Below are 12,689 nucleotides of genomic sequence, written 5' to 3'. Positions count from 1 at the left end.
ATATAGTTCAGGCATAACCTCCCTACTCTTATGTTTAATGCCTCAGCTAATAAGGAATAGGATTCCATATGCCTGCTTAGCCACCCGATCAACCTGTCCTGCTGTCTTCAAGGATCTGTGGATATTCGCTCCAAGGTCTTTCACTTCTTCCATACCTTGCAATATTCTCCGATTTATTTTGTAATCTTTCACTTGTTTGACCTCCCTAAATGCACCACCTCAAACTTCTCCAGGTTGAATTCTATTTGCAACTTTTCTGCCCATCTGACCAGCCCATTGATATCTTTCTGCAGTCTACAACTATCCTCCTCACTATCAACCACCCAGCCAATTTTTGTTGGAAGAATGTCTGCTATCAAAACTTTGCCAGTGGTTCCTTTAGCTGATGAGGTGACACTCAGCTCGTGGAACCCGGTTTGATTTTCTTTCACTCCCTGTGTGAAGATGCTACATTTTGGCCTGGCGCCTCTCTGCTCAGCCTAGTCCCGAATGCCAACCGAGTGATCTGTAAGCTGGCTCTATGGGCCCAGACTCCCCAAAACAACTTTCGTTTATAGATCACATGGCATCAGTGTGTTAACCCCAGCTGAAAATTTTGTGCACCTTGCAGGATTACTGCCCTGTTAATATTTCATACTTTGGATTTTTCTTGGGACATATTATTTGACGCCATTTAAATTATGAATTTGTTGATGTTATTGTGATACACCTCTTCCATTGCAATCAATGAGTTGAAATTCTGTTTGTTTTAGACATTTGAGTTGCTGGGCTCTACAAGTTCCTCGACCCCAAAGGCAGTTACTGGTATAAAAGAAATCAAAGGCCAGACTTTACAGGCCATAGCCACTGTTCAAATTGGTGACAAAGAAATGGCCTTTCAGGTAATGAATTCTCTTTCAGTGATGGTAATATGGCATTTAAACATTGAATCTTCAAAAATTATTTTTGACCCTTTCGCTGGCTCTTCATGTTTGTGGAAGAATTTGTTACAGCTAGCTGTCTTCAATTCTTTGGTATTTTTTGTATTTAGATTCTGTTTTTGCCAGACATTTTTGATGATAGCAATTGTATTTTAGCTTTACTGAACAGCCCTGCTATTTCAACTTAGAATATAGAAGAAAGAACACACCTCAGAGATGTCATATTAATATGCCAGAGAGCATCTATCTTAGACAAATGAATATATGTTTGATTCCTTCTGGAGGCATTCTGTTTGAATGTCTGTGTAGCTTCGTATTGATGTAAAGGTGAGGCTTGTTTATCAGGCAGAGCGATTGTATGGCAACAACTTTTTAGTTTTACAGCGCCATTTATTTTTACAAGAAGGGAATCTGTTATCCTGGCTGCTGCCAAAGGCCAATAACAAAAGAATGAGTTTTAAATTTGCATGACTAGATATTAACAGGGAATCAAATACCAAGTCAAAGACTAAACCAGCAAATCACTTCTTATTCCATTCTTAAATTGGGAGTTACTCTTAATGAGCCTGTCTCAGTTGTTGCTCTGCAAGGAGCAGCCTGATTTGACTGCAGTAGACCTGTGAAACTGGTCTGTTAATAGATTAATGGCATGAATGCAGTTATGTACAATATTATCCTTTAAATCCTCCATAGTTGGATGATTGTGTAGGTTAATGCACTGATCTTGCAGTCCCAGTAGGAGGACGCGCTTACAGGAAGTGTGTTTGCAGAATCAGGTTATCATGTTACAACACTGACTCTAGTGCCTACTTCCTTTGGACACAGCACCTGACTGAGAGTGCAGGAAATTTGCCCTCTTTTGTTGAGCAGCATGCAAAGTAATCTTAATTCAATGAAATTTGCTATAAATAAATAAGATGGACTACATTATTTCAATTTTCTGTTCGGTTCAGGAACACAAGCCTCACCCTTGATTTGTAATGTCTCATCAGTTACCAGCAATTTAAAGTTTGCTCCATACTTGGCTAACATTGACAATTATTTTTGCTATTGAAGCCAATTGGAATAAATCAGTCACTGAAGCTTGAATATATATTTCAGTTTAATTTTTATATTCCATTCCAGTTTGTATTCCATTTTAATGCACTGTACCGAAGAACCATCTCATATGGATCAGGCACTGGCTATAAATTAAAAGTTTATCTGCTGTGTTTCTTGAAATATTTGACTATAATGAATTAAAAGTATTACCTCTGTGAAAAATTCCTTTTCGCGCAACTTGACCTTCTGTTGGGTTTTTGTCTCACTTGTGTCAACTTTTTCCCATTGTACAACATGCCTAGGTTCTCAGGATGCATCAACACTGTTCATTCATAGTACTTAAGGAATACTCTAACAGATTCTGCACACATTTTTAAGATTTATTTGAAGTAAGGATAGAGGATACATTTCAAATTCTCAATTGTCAAAATTTATAATGAGCATTTTTGTGTATTGAATGCAAGCTATCAATTCCACCTTGTAAGTATTGTTTTGCACTGTATTAACTTTGCAAACTACAGTCAGCTCAGAGTATGAGTCTCTTTCTTTATTGTAATCTAACTCACTTGGCAAAAAATGTCTTAAAGCAAAATGTCTCAAATTATCATTTGTCTCGTGTTGATAGGTCAAAATTTGTAAATATTCTAATTAATAGGAATTGACAGAGAAATGGAGGCCTAAATTAAGCTTGATTTTCAAATCAAAAAATGAATCGAATTTTAAAAGCTCTAATTACTACTTCTGTTTTGTTGAGATGTTTTAATTTAGTTTATTTTCACGGAAGAGAGAGATAGATTGACTGTGAGAGACAGACAGACAAAGATGCATGTTTACAGAGATATCCTTAGAATGTCACAAACTGCTGCAATTGGACATGGAATACCTCCCCACCCTCCAACCAGTGCTGCTCAGCACATGTCCTGCTCCCCCCTCAATATCGGCACACACCAGGTTTCCACCAGTAAATCAGACTTTAAATTCATTCCCCAGTTCTGCCAAGCCTCAGATTCCCCTTCCGCAGTGATATCCAGATCAAAGGTCTTAATCCATTTTGTGAATCTTTGGTTCCATTTACAGTGATGTCAAATATCAGGACTCTCAGCCCACTTCTGTCAAACATCAGGACCCATGTTATAGTGCTATCAAAGCAGAAGCCTGTCTCTGAATGCTGCTAAACCCCAATCCCCCCTTTCCAGCATAGGTATACTAGTTACACACTCCAGTTGTTAAATCTTGCATATCATTTTTCTGTGTATCTCGGCCTTAAAATCTCGGCAATAAAAATGGATAAATGCAGAGAATAACGGACAGCGTTCTGAAATTCAATCTCTAAAACACCAGTAAAAATCCAAGAATGCTGTTTAATTAAATTAGAATTTGGCTTATTTGTAAATCACTAGCTCAGATGTTTTTCTTACATGGCCAAGGCAACCCTATTGTTATAAAGCAACAAATGTCTTCGCTGCTCCAACGAAAACAACCCAAGTCTATCCAACCACTATTCATAACTTAAATGTTTCATCCCAGGCAACATCCTGCTGAACCTCCTCTGCACCCCCTCCAGTGCAATCTTATCCTTCCTATAATGTGGTGACCAGAACTGCACACAGTACTCCAGCTGTGGCCTCACCAAGGTTCTATACAACTCCAACATGACCTCCATACTTTTGTAATCTATGCCTCGATTGATAAAGGCAAGTGTCCCAAATGCCTTTTTCACCACCCCACTAACATGCCCTCTGCCTTCAGAGATCTATGGACACACACGCCAAGGTCCCTTTGTTCCTCAGAACTTGCAGGTGCCATGCTGTTCATTGAATACTTCCTTGTCAAATTACTCCTTCCAAAATGTATCACCTCACACTTTTCAGGGTTAAATTCCATCTGCCACTTATCTGCCCATTTGACCATCCTGTCTATATCTTCCTGTAGCCCAAGACACTCAACCTCACTGTTAACCACCCAGCCAATCTTTGTGTCATCCGCAAACTTACTAATCCTACCCCCACATAGTCATCTATGTCGTTTATATAAATGACAATTAATAGGGGACCGAGCACAGATCCCTGTGGTACACCACTGGACACTGGCTTCCAGTCACTAAAGCATCCTTCTGTCATCACCCTTTGCCTCCTACAACTAAGCCAATTTTGAATCCACCTTATCAAATTACCCTGTATCCCATGTGCCTTTGCCTTCTTTATAAGTCTCCCATGTGGGACCTTGTCAAAGGCTTTGCTGAAATCCATATAAACTACATCAACTGCACTACCCTCATCTACACACCTGGTCACCTCCTCAAAAAATTCAATCAAATTTGTTAGGCATGACCTCCCTCTGACAAAGCCATGCTGACTATCCCTGATCCCTGCCTCTCCAAGTGAAGATAGATACTCTCCTTCAGAAATTTCTCCAATAGTTTCCCTATCAACTGACGTGAGACTCACTGGCCTGTAGTTCCCTGGCTTATCTCTACAACCCTTCTTAAATAGCAGAACCACATTAGTTGTTCTCCAGTCCTCTGGCACCTCCCCCATGGCCAGAGAGGAATTAAAAATTTGGGTCAGAGCCCCTGCGATCTCCTCCCTTGCCTCCCTCAGCAGTCTGGGACACAAATCATCCGGACCTGGAGATTTGTCCACTTTTAAGCCTGCCAACACCTCCAATACCTTGTCACTCCCTATATCAATTTGCTTAAGAACCTCGCAGTCTCTCTCCCTGAGTTCGATACCTTCATCCTCATTCACTTGGGTGAAGACGGACGTGAAGTATTCATTCAACACTCTACCGATGTCATCTGGCTCCACCCATAGATTGCCCCCTTGGTTCCTTATGGGCCCTACTCTTTCCCTGGTTATCCTCTTCCCATTGATATACTTATAGAATATTTTGGGATTTTCCCTACTTTACCAGCCAGAGCTTTCTCATATCCCCTCTTTGCTCTCCTAATTGCTTCCTTAAGTTCCACCCTGCACTTTCTGTACTCCACTAATGCCTCTGCTGATTTGGTCCCCTTGTACCTGCTAAAAGCCTCTCTTTTCCTTCTCATCGTAACCTGAATATCTCTGGTCACCCATGATTCTCTGGGTTTATTACTCCTTCCTATCACCCTAGAGGGAACATGTTGAGCCTGTATCCTCCCCATTTCCTTTTTGAACACCCCCCACTGCTCCTCTGTAGATTTTCCCACAAGTAGCTGTTCCCAGTCTACCTTGGCCAGGTCCTGCCTTATTTTACTAAAATCCACTCTTCCCCCAATCCAAAACATTTTTTTGCAACTTGTCTATTTCTTTGTCCATAACAAACTTAAACTGTACCATGTTGTGGTCGCTATCGCTAAAATGCTTGCCCACCACCACCTCAGCCACCTGTCCGGCTTCATTCCCTAGAATTAGATCCAGCACTGCACCGTTCCTTTTTTTGACACTGTACACATTGAGCTAAAAAGTTCTCCCGTACACATTTCAAGAAATCCAAGCCCTTAACAACATGTCTATCCCAATTAATGTTGGGAAAGTTGAAATCACCTAATATAATTGTTATTGTTTTTACACAGCTCCACAAATTGTGCGCATTTTTGCTCCTCAATTTCCCGCTGACTATCTGGGGGTCTATGATAAACACCTAATAATGTGGTTGCCCCTTTGTTATTCCTAAGCTCTACCCACAAAGTTTCATTCGATACCCCCTCCAAGATATCATCTCTCCTTACTGCGGTAACTGACTCCTTAACTAATAACGCAACACCTCCTTTTTTTTTGCAGTACAAGCTGAGCAATGCCATGGGAGATCTTAATATAAAATCAAAGTATCTATGGCTTTAAAATGGGGATCTAAAAATGCCTGCAAGTATGGCCCAATTATCTCCTGCCCTCTAACCCCACATTGTTTTAACTTCCTGCATACAAAACCAGAAGAGATCAACCAGTCAAAGGTTAAAATTCAACCTAATATACATATTGAAAGTGACATTTGTTTATCATTGGATTATTTGTTCCAAAAGTCATGTATTTTAGTTAGCTTTGGATGGAGTGTTTACATTTTATTTAGACACAACAGATTAGCAGTCTCAGCTCGACATGAAATGTAATCAAGCTTAGATCAGCTCCAGAGATCAGGCAAATAGAAGGTTTCATGTACAGTAAAGTTTCGACTGAAAAAACCCAATTAATCCTGTATTTGTTGCTCAGGAGCCTCTCCAGACCAGGCAATGCACACTTCATGACTTCTGTCACTACCTTATAGGTAGGGCGTTGTTGAATGAAAAGACATATTTGTGGGTGAGAGGAAGGAAAGAGAGATCATAAAGCTTTCTTCTCCGCTTTTGCCGCTGGTTTGAGCAGTCTACGAGATTGATTTCTTAATCATAGCCCATTGTTCCAGGTCTACAACTTTGGAGCCACCAGTAATGTCTATATGATTATCCAGTTGTGAGTTGTAGGAGTTGAGCTTTGTCAACTTCAACAGCCTCATCAGAGCAGAGGAGCTAAAATCTGACATAGTCCTGTGGGAACTTACGTTGTGAAATTGTGTAACCCCAGCCAATTAATTTCTCCTTAGTTCCATGATGGTTTTATTTGAAAATGCTGCTTAGCAACTTCCCAATCCTTGGGCCCTCAAACGATGTTGTGGATGCTTGCTGTTGTGTTTACGGCAACTTTCTTCCTCTGCTTTCTTTTTTAGCAGTAGTATCAATAGGTAAAAGTTCAACCAAAACAGCAGTGAAAAGAGTTTCAATTAAACATACAGAGTATTTGCACGGTAGTGTCCCATGTCGTAATCTCAAACCTCGGACATTTACTTGACATTGTACTGTACAATCTTTACAATTATGTTCTTAAGTTTTTGTAGTAGCCTAGGTCGGTGCGCCATTTTCAAGCAACATCCCATGCAGATAATGGTTGTGAAATGTGACAGCCTTTTTGGCAACACGTTGGAATGAGATAAAGCCTCCTACCCTTTCTAACTGAGTTTATTATTCGAATAGCACCAACAGTTTTATATATACATACGTATGTAAATATGCACAGACAAAATTACAGCTAAATGAACTACAGAGCTGCATGAACAATGTTGTGAGGTAATGGAATGACTTAAAACCTTAGAAGTCTAATATTAAAGATTGAAGTAGGTGTTTCAATATTGCTGAAGGGAAAGAGGATCTATTTTTAATTCTATGAATTTTATAGATTCCAGTTGGAACAAGACCGTTAAAGTTTCACACTGAGACACCAAAATTCATCCGAACATCCAGTCATGACAGGCTCCTGGCAGAGATGATGCAGTCGCACATGGTAAAGGACATATGTCTAATTGGTGGAAAGGTAAGATGAAAGCAGATTGCATTGCAAAGCTCCTGATGGCACCAATTTTAGCTGTTTTATATGATTCATTTAAAAAGCTCTATCAATTCTATCATGTAGGGTTGTGGCAAAACTGTGATTGCTAAGGAATTCGCTGACCTGCTGGCTTATAGAATTGAACCCATCACATTATATCAGGTAATCTTGTACTTGCACTAAACTAAATGTCTGTTTTGATAATATTAAGCAGTGAAAACAAGAAAGGAAAGAGTAAAAGATAATGCTTAACAAACCAGCGTAACAGTAAATTTGAGAAATGACATTGGCTAAAATGTAAGGAGCATGGAACACTTAAAATTTATGGTTGTTGACTTGGCATTTGTTGTCCATCCCTAATTGCACTTGAGAAGGTGGATGAGATACTGTTCTTAGTTGTGCAGTGTTGAAACCAGAGGTATAAAGCCCTGTACCAGTACTTTGCAGTTCTCAAAAAGAGAACCTTGTAATGACCTCTGACTGCAGTACCTGAGGTGATAGCTGTAAGAGATTCACTTAATGAAGAAAGAAAAGACAGACTTGCATTTGTATAGGGCCTTTGTGACTGCAGGGTGTCCCAAACTGCTTTTACAGCCAATGAAGTATCAATGTACCAATAAAGCACCAATTTGGACATAGTAAGGTCCCACAAACAACAATATGATAATGAGCAGATCATCCTTTTAGTGATGGTGAATGAGGGATAAAGATTGGCCAGGATACTGAAGCAAAGTCCCCTGGTCTTCCTTGAAAAACTGCCATGGGATTTTTCACATGCAGCTGAGTGAGCAGATGGGCCTCAGTTTAATGTCTTGGAAGTTCCCCTCCAAGCCACTCACCACCCTGACTTGGAAATATATCGCCGTTCCTTCACTGTCACTGGGTCAAAATCTGGAACTCCCTCCCTAACAGCACTGTGGGTGTATCTACACCACATGGACTGCAGCAGTTCAAGAAGGCAGCTCACCACCACTTAGGCCAATTAGGGATGGGCAATAAATGCTGCCCAAGCCAGCAATGCCCACATCCCATGAACGGATATATAAAAAAAAGTCTCATCTGAAAGATGCTACCTTTGACAGGGCAGCACTCCCTCAGTACTGCACCGGCATGTCAGCTTGGATTATGCACTCCAGTCTCTGAAGGACTTGAATCCATAGCTTTCTAGCTCACAGGTGAGAATGCCGGCATTGAGCCACAGCTGACACATATGTCAAAAAAAGTCAGGATTAATGGTCATAATAAAAAAGGGAAAGTGACTGAAGTGAATGACATTGCACTGGGGCTAAGACTTGTATAGCCATGGAAAGATGGCTCATTGTTATATGAGTCATTGTAATAAAGGAATATTTTTTCCACTGTTATGAAAATATGCAGAGGTAAGACATGATGTGAGCATCCAATAGGATGTTAATGGGGCTGAAGGCGAGGATGAACATAAAATAGCTAGCCCATTACTTCCTCTAGCATTACACTCGGGAAGACTGGAACAGGATACTTGATGTTCTGCATACTTGTGATAATCTGAATTAGGATCAGTAACTTCAATATTAATGTCAGATGGAGGGGATGGAGAGGCGAAAATGATTCAAAACAAATATATTAGGTATTTATCCTATAGCTCTAAGACAGAGGGGAGTTGAGAAGTGCTGATGACATGGTCAATGTAAGATGGAACACTCCCACCAGATTGGAAACCGGCTATCATGGTATTGACATTCAAAAAAGGTGATAGAGCAGACTTTTGTGGGGTAAAATAAGGAAATCAACGGAGTCCCCATAGAGAACGATAACTTTTAAAAATAGATTCTAGCTTTCAGTTACTATCTGAAAGAATGACATGACAAGATTTCATATTTTAAAATTTTACTGTAACAAATGACTAAAAAAAGCACTATTGACTAAACCCTATTTTTTGTATGCAATTTATACTTTAAACTACAGAAAGTAATGCCCCCCTCATTTTTAGCCCAACTGAAAAAACATACCACAGGTATACTTCATGCTGTCCTTTGTGTAGATATTCAGGTTTCCCAGAATCAGTCCAAGGTGATTCTTAAACTGAGGGTTTATTCCTGTTCTTTTCCCAATTTGGTAACCTGGAATCTTAGAACTGGCTTTCACGGTGAGGTTTCCTTTTCTCAGATACCTTCCCTCTAGCCCAAGCTAGGTGATTCTTCCAGCCTCTTTTAACTCGCAATTAATTTGGTTTTTCCAATCTGAGAATGAGTTTTTATCTGCGTCATAGAGAACTATAGAGGTTTTTTTGCCTCTAAGCTACTCCCTCTCTCCTAGATCTGGGCAGACTCCTGAGATATTTAGCGATATTCTAGGAAAGGCTGTAACCTGATCTTTACAATGGCTTCCTCTGCATCTTTCTCCATGGCAATGTGAATCACATGGGCCTTGTATCTAGTTAGATATGCTAATTAGCTATCCTTGTGAGCCTAATTCTCTTCCATGTTGGAAATAAATGGACAGTTAAAGCACAACTGTTTATAGTCCAGCATTCTCAACACTTTTCTGGGACTTTGGAGACTCTCCATTGCTAACATGCAGGCTGCAGCCATTGTCTCCAGCACAAATACCTTGCACCTACTTTTCAGTAAAACAATCTGAGCCTTCCTTTGGCCTCTAACAATCAAAGCACCCAGGCTTACTGTCAGGCAGATTTCAGAACAGGTCAAAGGCCCCTCTTTGCTCTACCTTAAATTTAAAGACACAGTCCAAAAACATAACAATCTTATGAACCCCATAATTAGAACAGTTTTATATGTGTGACAATAATTGAATAAATGGCAGTCAGTAGAAATACAGAAGGGGAAAGACCTGCCTAACGAATCTGCTTGGTTAGTTTTGAGTGGACAGTGGAAGGTCTTGTGCAGTGGTCTACGTAGATTCAAAAAAAAGTACTGCCTCTTAAACCTTAGGTTGGTGGGATTCAATGTAAGACCTGGGAATGGTTAAGAAACATGCTGAAGGGAAGGAACTAGCGGAATTTGTTTGCAGAGTAATATTGGGTCATGGGAAGAGTTCTGTAACTAAGCCGTCCATGCCAGAAAATCTCCAGTTTGGTTACTGAGCTGTGCTGAGTTAACTGTTAGTTAACTAAGTTAACTAAAGAGGGAAAAGACAGGCAGCATTCGCATTCCTGTTTGTCATTCAATGATCCCAGTGAAAATATGTGGACATTGGTGGAGGACACGTTCTGACTCTGTTCTGATGCCACCTGTGGTCGAATGACACTATCTGGGCTCAGATATGAAGAGAGGGCATTTGAGTCAGGTACTGATGGACACCAAACTTGTTAATTGTATCAATTGAAGTTAAGTACAGATGGAAGGCATTAATTGGATGGTTACTGAGTGTATACAGTGTAAAGAGATGCTTACTGACATGAGTTGAATGGAGTCAGGAGATATATAATTGCAATTCTTCACTCTGAATAAATCTATTCCAAATAAAGGCCCACTTTGGATTCTTCCTTCACCAACTGGCTATCAGGAATATAACACCTGTGCAACATGATGCCTGTGGAAGTGTATTCCAGCAGCAGGCAATGCCCTCAGGGACGAGATGGGGAGAGAGCGAAATATCCATGAACAAGAAATGAGGAAACAATAAATAGGATGGAATGACAAAGTGCAGAATAATCATACTTTGACCAGTTGAATTTTTAGCAAAGCTTTCAGTCAGCCTTTAATCCAACAGCAGTTTAAAGGTAACCAGACTCATTATATTGATCCATTAGATATTGCTTATTGGATATACAAATAGCTGAAATAATGACCTGGATCTTTCTGTCAGTAGTGAAGTTGTGGCTTACAACACAACTTACTTACGCTTGACTGCACAAAAAAATCAGAATTGAACAGGTTTGTAATTTGCATGAAAAACTCTATGAATTAATAGCCCCTGCCACTTCAAGAATAAGAACTTAATTTAATTTCAGAATAGCATAAGCAAGCTTGAGGAAGATGCAGTGCTGTTGCACCCCTCAATAGCAGCAAAGTCCTCAGCATTTGCCACTATTGGGGGAACAAAATCTCAGAATCATACAGTGCAGAACAGGCCCTTCGGCCCATCGACACGTGAGAAACACCTGATCTACCTACCTAATCCCATTTACTAGCACTTGGCCCACAGCCTTCAATGTTATGACATGCCAAGTGCTCATCCAGGTACTTTTTAAAGGATGTGAGGTAACCCGCCTTCACCACCTTCCCAGGCAGCACATTCCAGATCGTTACCACCCTCTGGGTAAAAAAGTTTTTCCTCACATCCCCCTAAACCTCCTGCCCCTCACTTTGAACTTGTGTCCCCTCGTGACTGACCCTTCAACTAAGGGGAACAGCTCTCCCTGGCCACCCTGTCTGTACCCCTCATAATCTTGTACACCTCGATCAGGTCGCCCCTCAATCTTCTCTGCTCCAATGAAAACAACCCAAGTCTATCCAACCTCTCTTCATAACTTAAATGTTTCATCCCAGGCAACATCCTGGTGAATCTCCTCTGCATCCTCTCCAGTGCAATCACATCCTTCCTATAATGTGGCGACCAGAACTGCACACAGTACTCCAGCTGTGGCCTCTCCAAGATTCTTTACAACTCCAACAATACCTCCCTACTTTTGTAATCTATGCCTCGATTGATAAAGGCAAGTGTCCCATATGCTTTTTTCACCACCCCACTTACATGCCCCTTCGCCTTCAGAGGTCTATGGACACACACGCCAAGGTCCCTTTGTTCCTCAAAACTTCCAAGTGCCATGCCGTTCATTGAATACTTCCTTGTCAAATTACTCCTTCCAAAGTGTATCACCTCACACTTTTCAGGGTTAAATTCCATTTGCCACTTATCTGCCCATTTGACCATCCTGTTTATATCTCCCTGTAGCCCAAGACACTCAACCTCACTGTTAACCCAGCCAATCTTTGTGTCATCCACAAACTTACTAATCCTCCCCCCACATAGTCATCTATGTCATTCATATAAGTGACGAATAGGGGACCCAGCACAGATCCCTGTGGTACGTCACTGGACACTGTCTTCCAGTCACTAAAGCAGCCTTCTGTCATCACCCTCTGTCTCCTACAACTAAGCCAATTTTGAATCCACCTTATCAAATAATCCTGTACCCCATGTGCATTTGCCTTCTTTATAAGTCTCTCATGTGGGACCTTGTCAAAGGCTTTGCTGAAATCCATATAAACTACACCAACTGCACTATCCTCATCTACACACCTGGTCATCTCCTCAAAAAATTCAATCAAATTTCTTAGGCATGACCTCCCTCTGACAAAGCCATGCTGACCATCCCTGATCAAACCTTGCCTCTCCAAGTGGAGATGGATTCTCTCCTTCAGAATTTTCTCCAAAGTTTCCCTAG

The 12,689-nt window shown here is 40.7% G+C and overlaps 1 protein-coding gene across 2 annotated transcripts in view; it reads left to right on the top strand.

The window, feature by feature from the left end:
• The window catches only part of vwa8 (von Willebrand factor A domain containing 8), a 414,855-nt gene that overhangs the window by 102,157 nt on the left and 300,009 nt on the right, over positions 1–12,689 (top strand). For both annotated transcript variants that reach the window (XM_078559607.1, XM_078559606.1), the window contains 3 exons: positions 753–881; positions 7,151–7,285; positions 7,385–7,462. In XM_078559607.1, coding sequence (XP_078415733.1) covers positions 753–881; positions 7,151–7,285; positions 7,385–7,462 — 342 coding nt within the window. The remainder of the gene's footprint in view (positions 1–752; positions 882–7,150; positions 7,286–7,384; positions 7,463–12,689) is intronic.

The sequence above is a fragment of the Cetorhinus maximus genome, chromosome 16 (assembly GCF_964194155.1).
Source record: "Cetorhinus maximus chromosome 16, sCetMax3.hap1.1, whole genome shotgun sequence".
NCBI classification, from domain to species: Eukaryota; Metazoa; Chordata; class Chondrichthyes; order Lamniformes; family Cetorhinidae; genus Cetorhinus; species Cetorhinus maximus.
The sequence above is the reverse complement of the archived record's forward strand: the minus strand, read 5'-3'. Positions and strand labels throughout refer to the sequence as shown.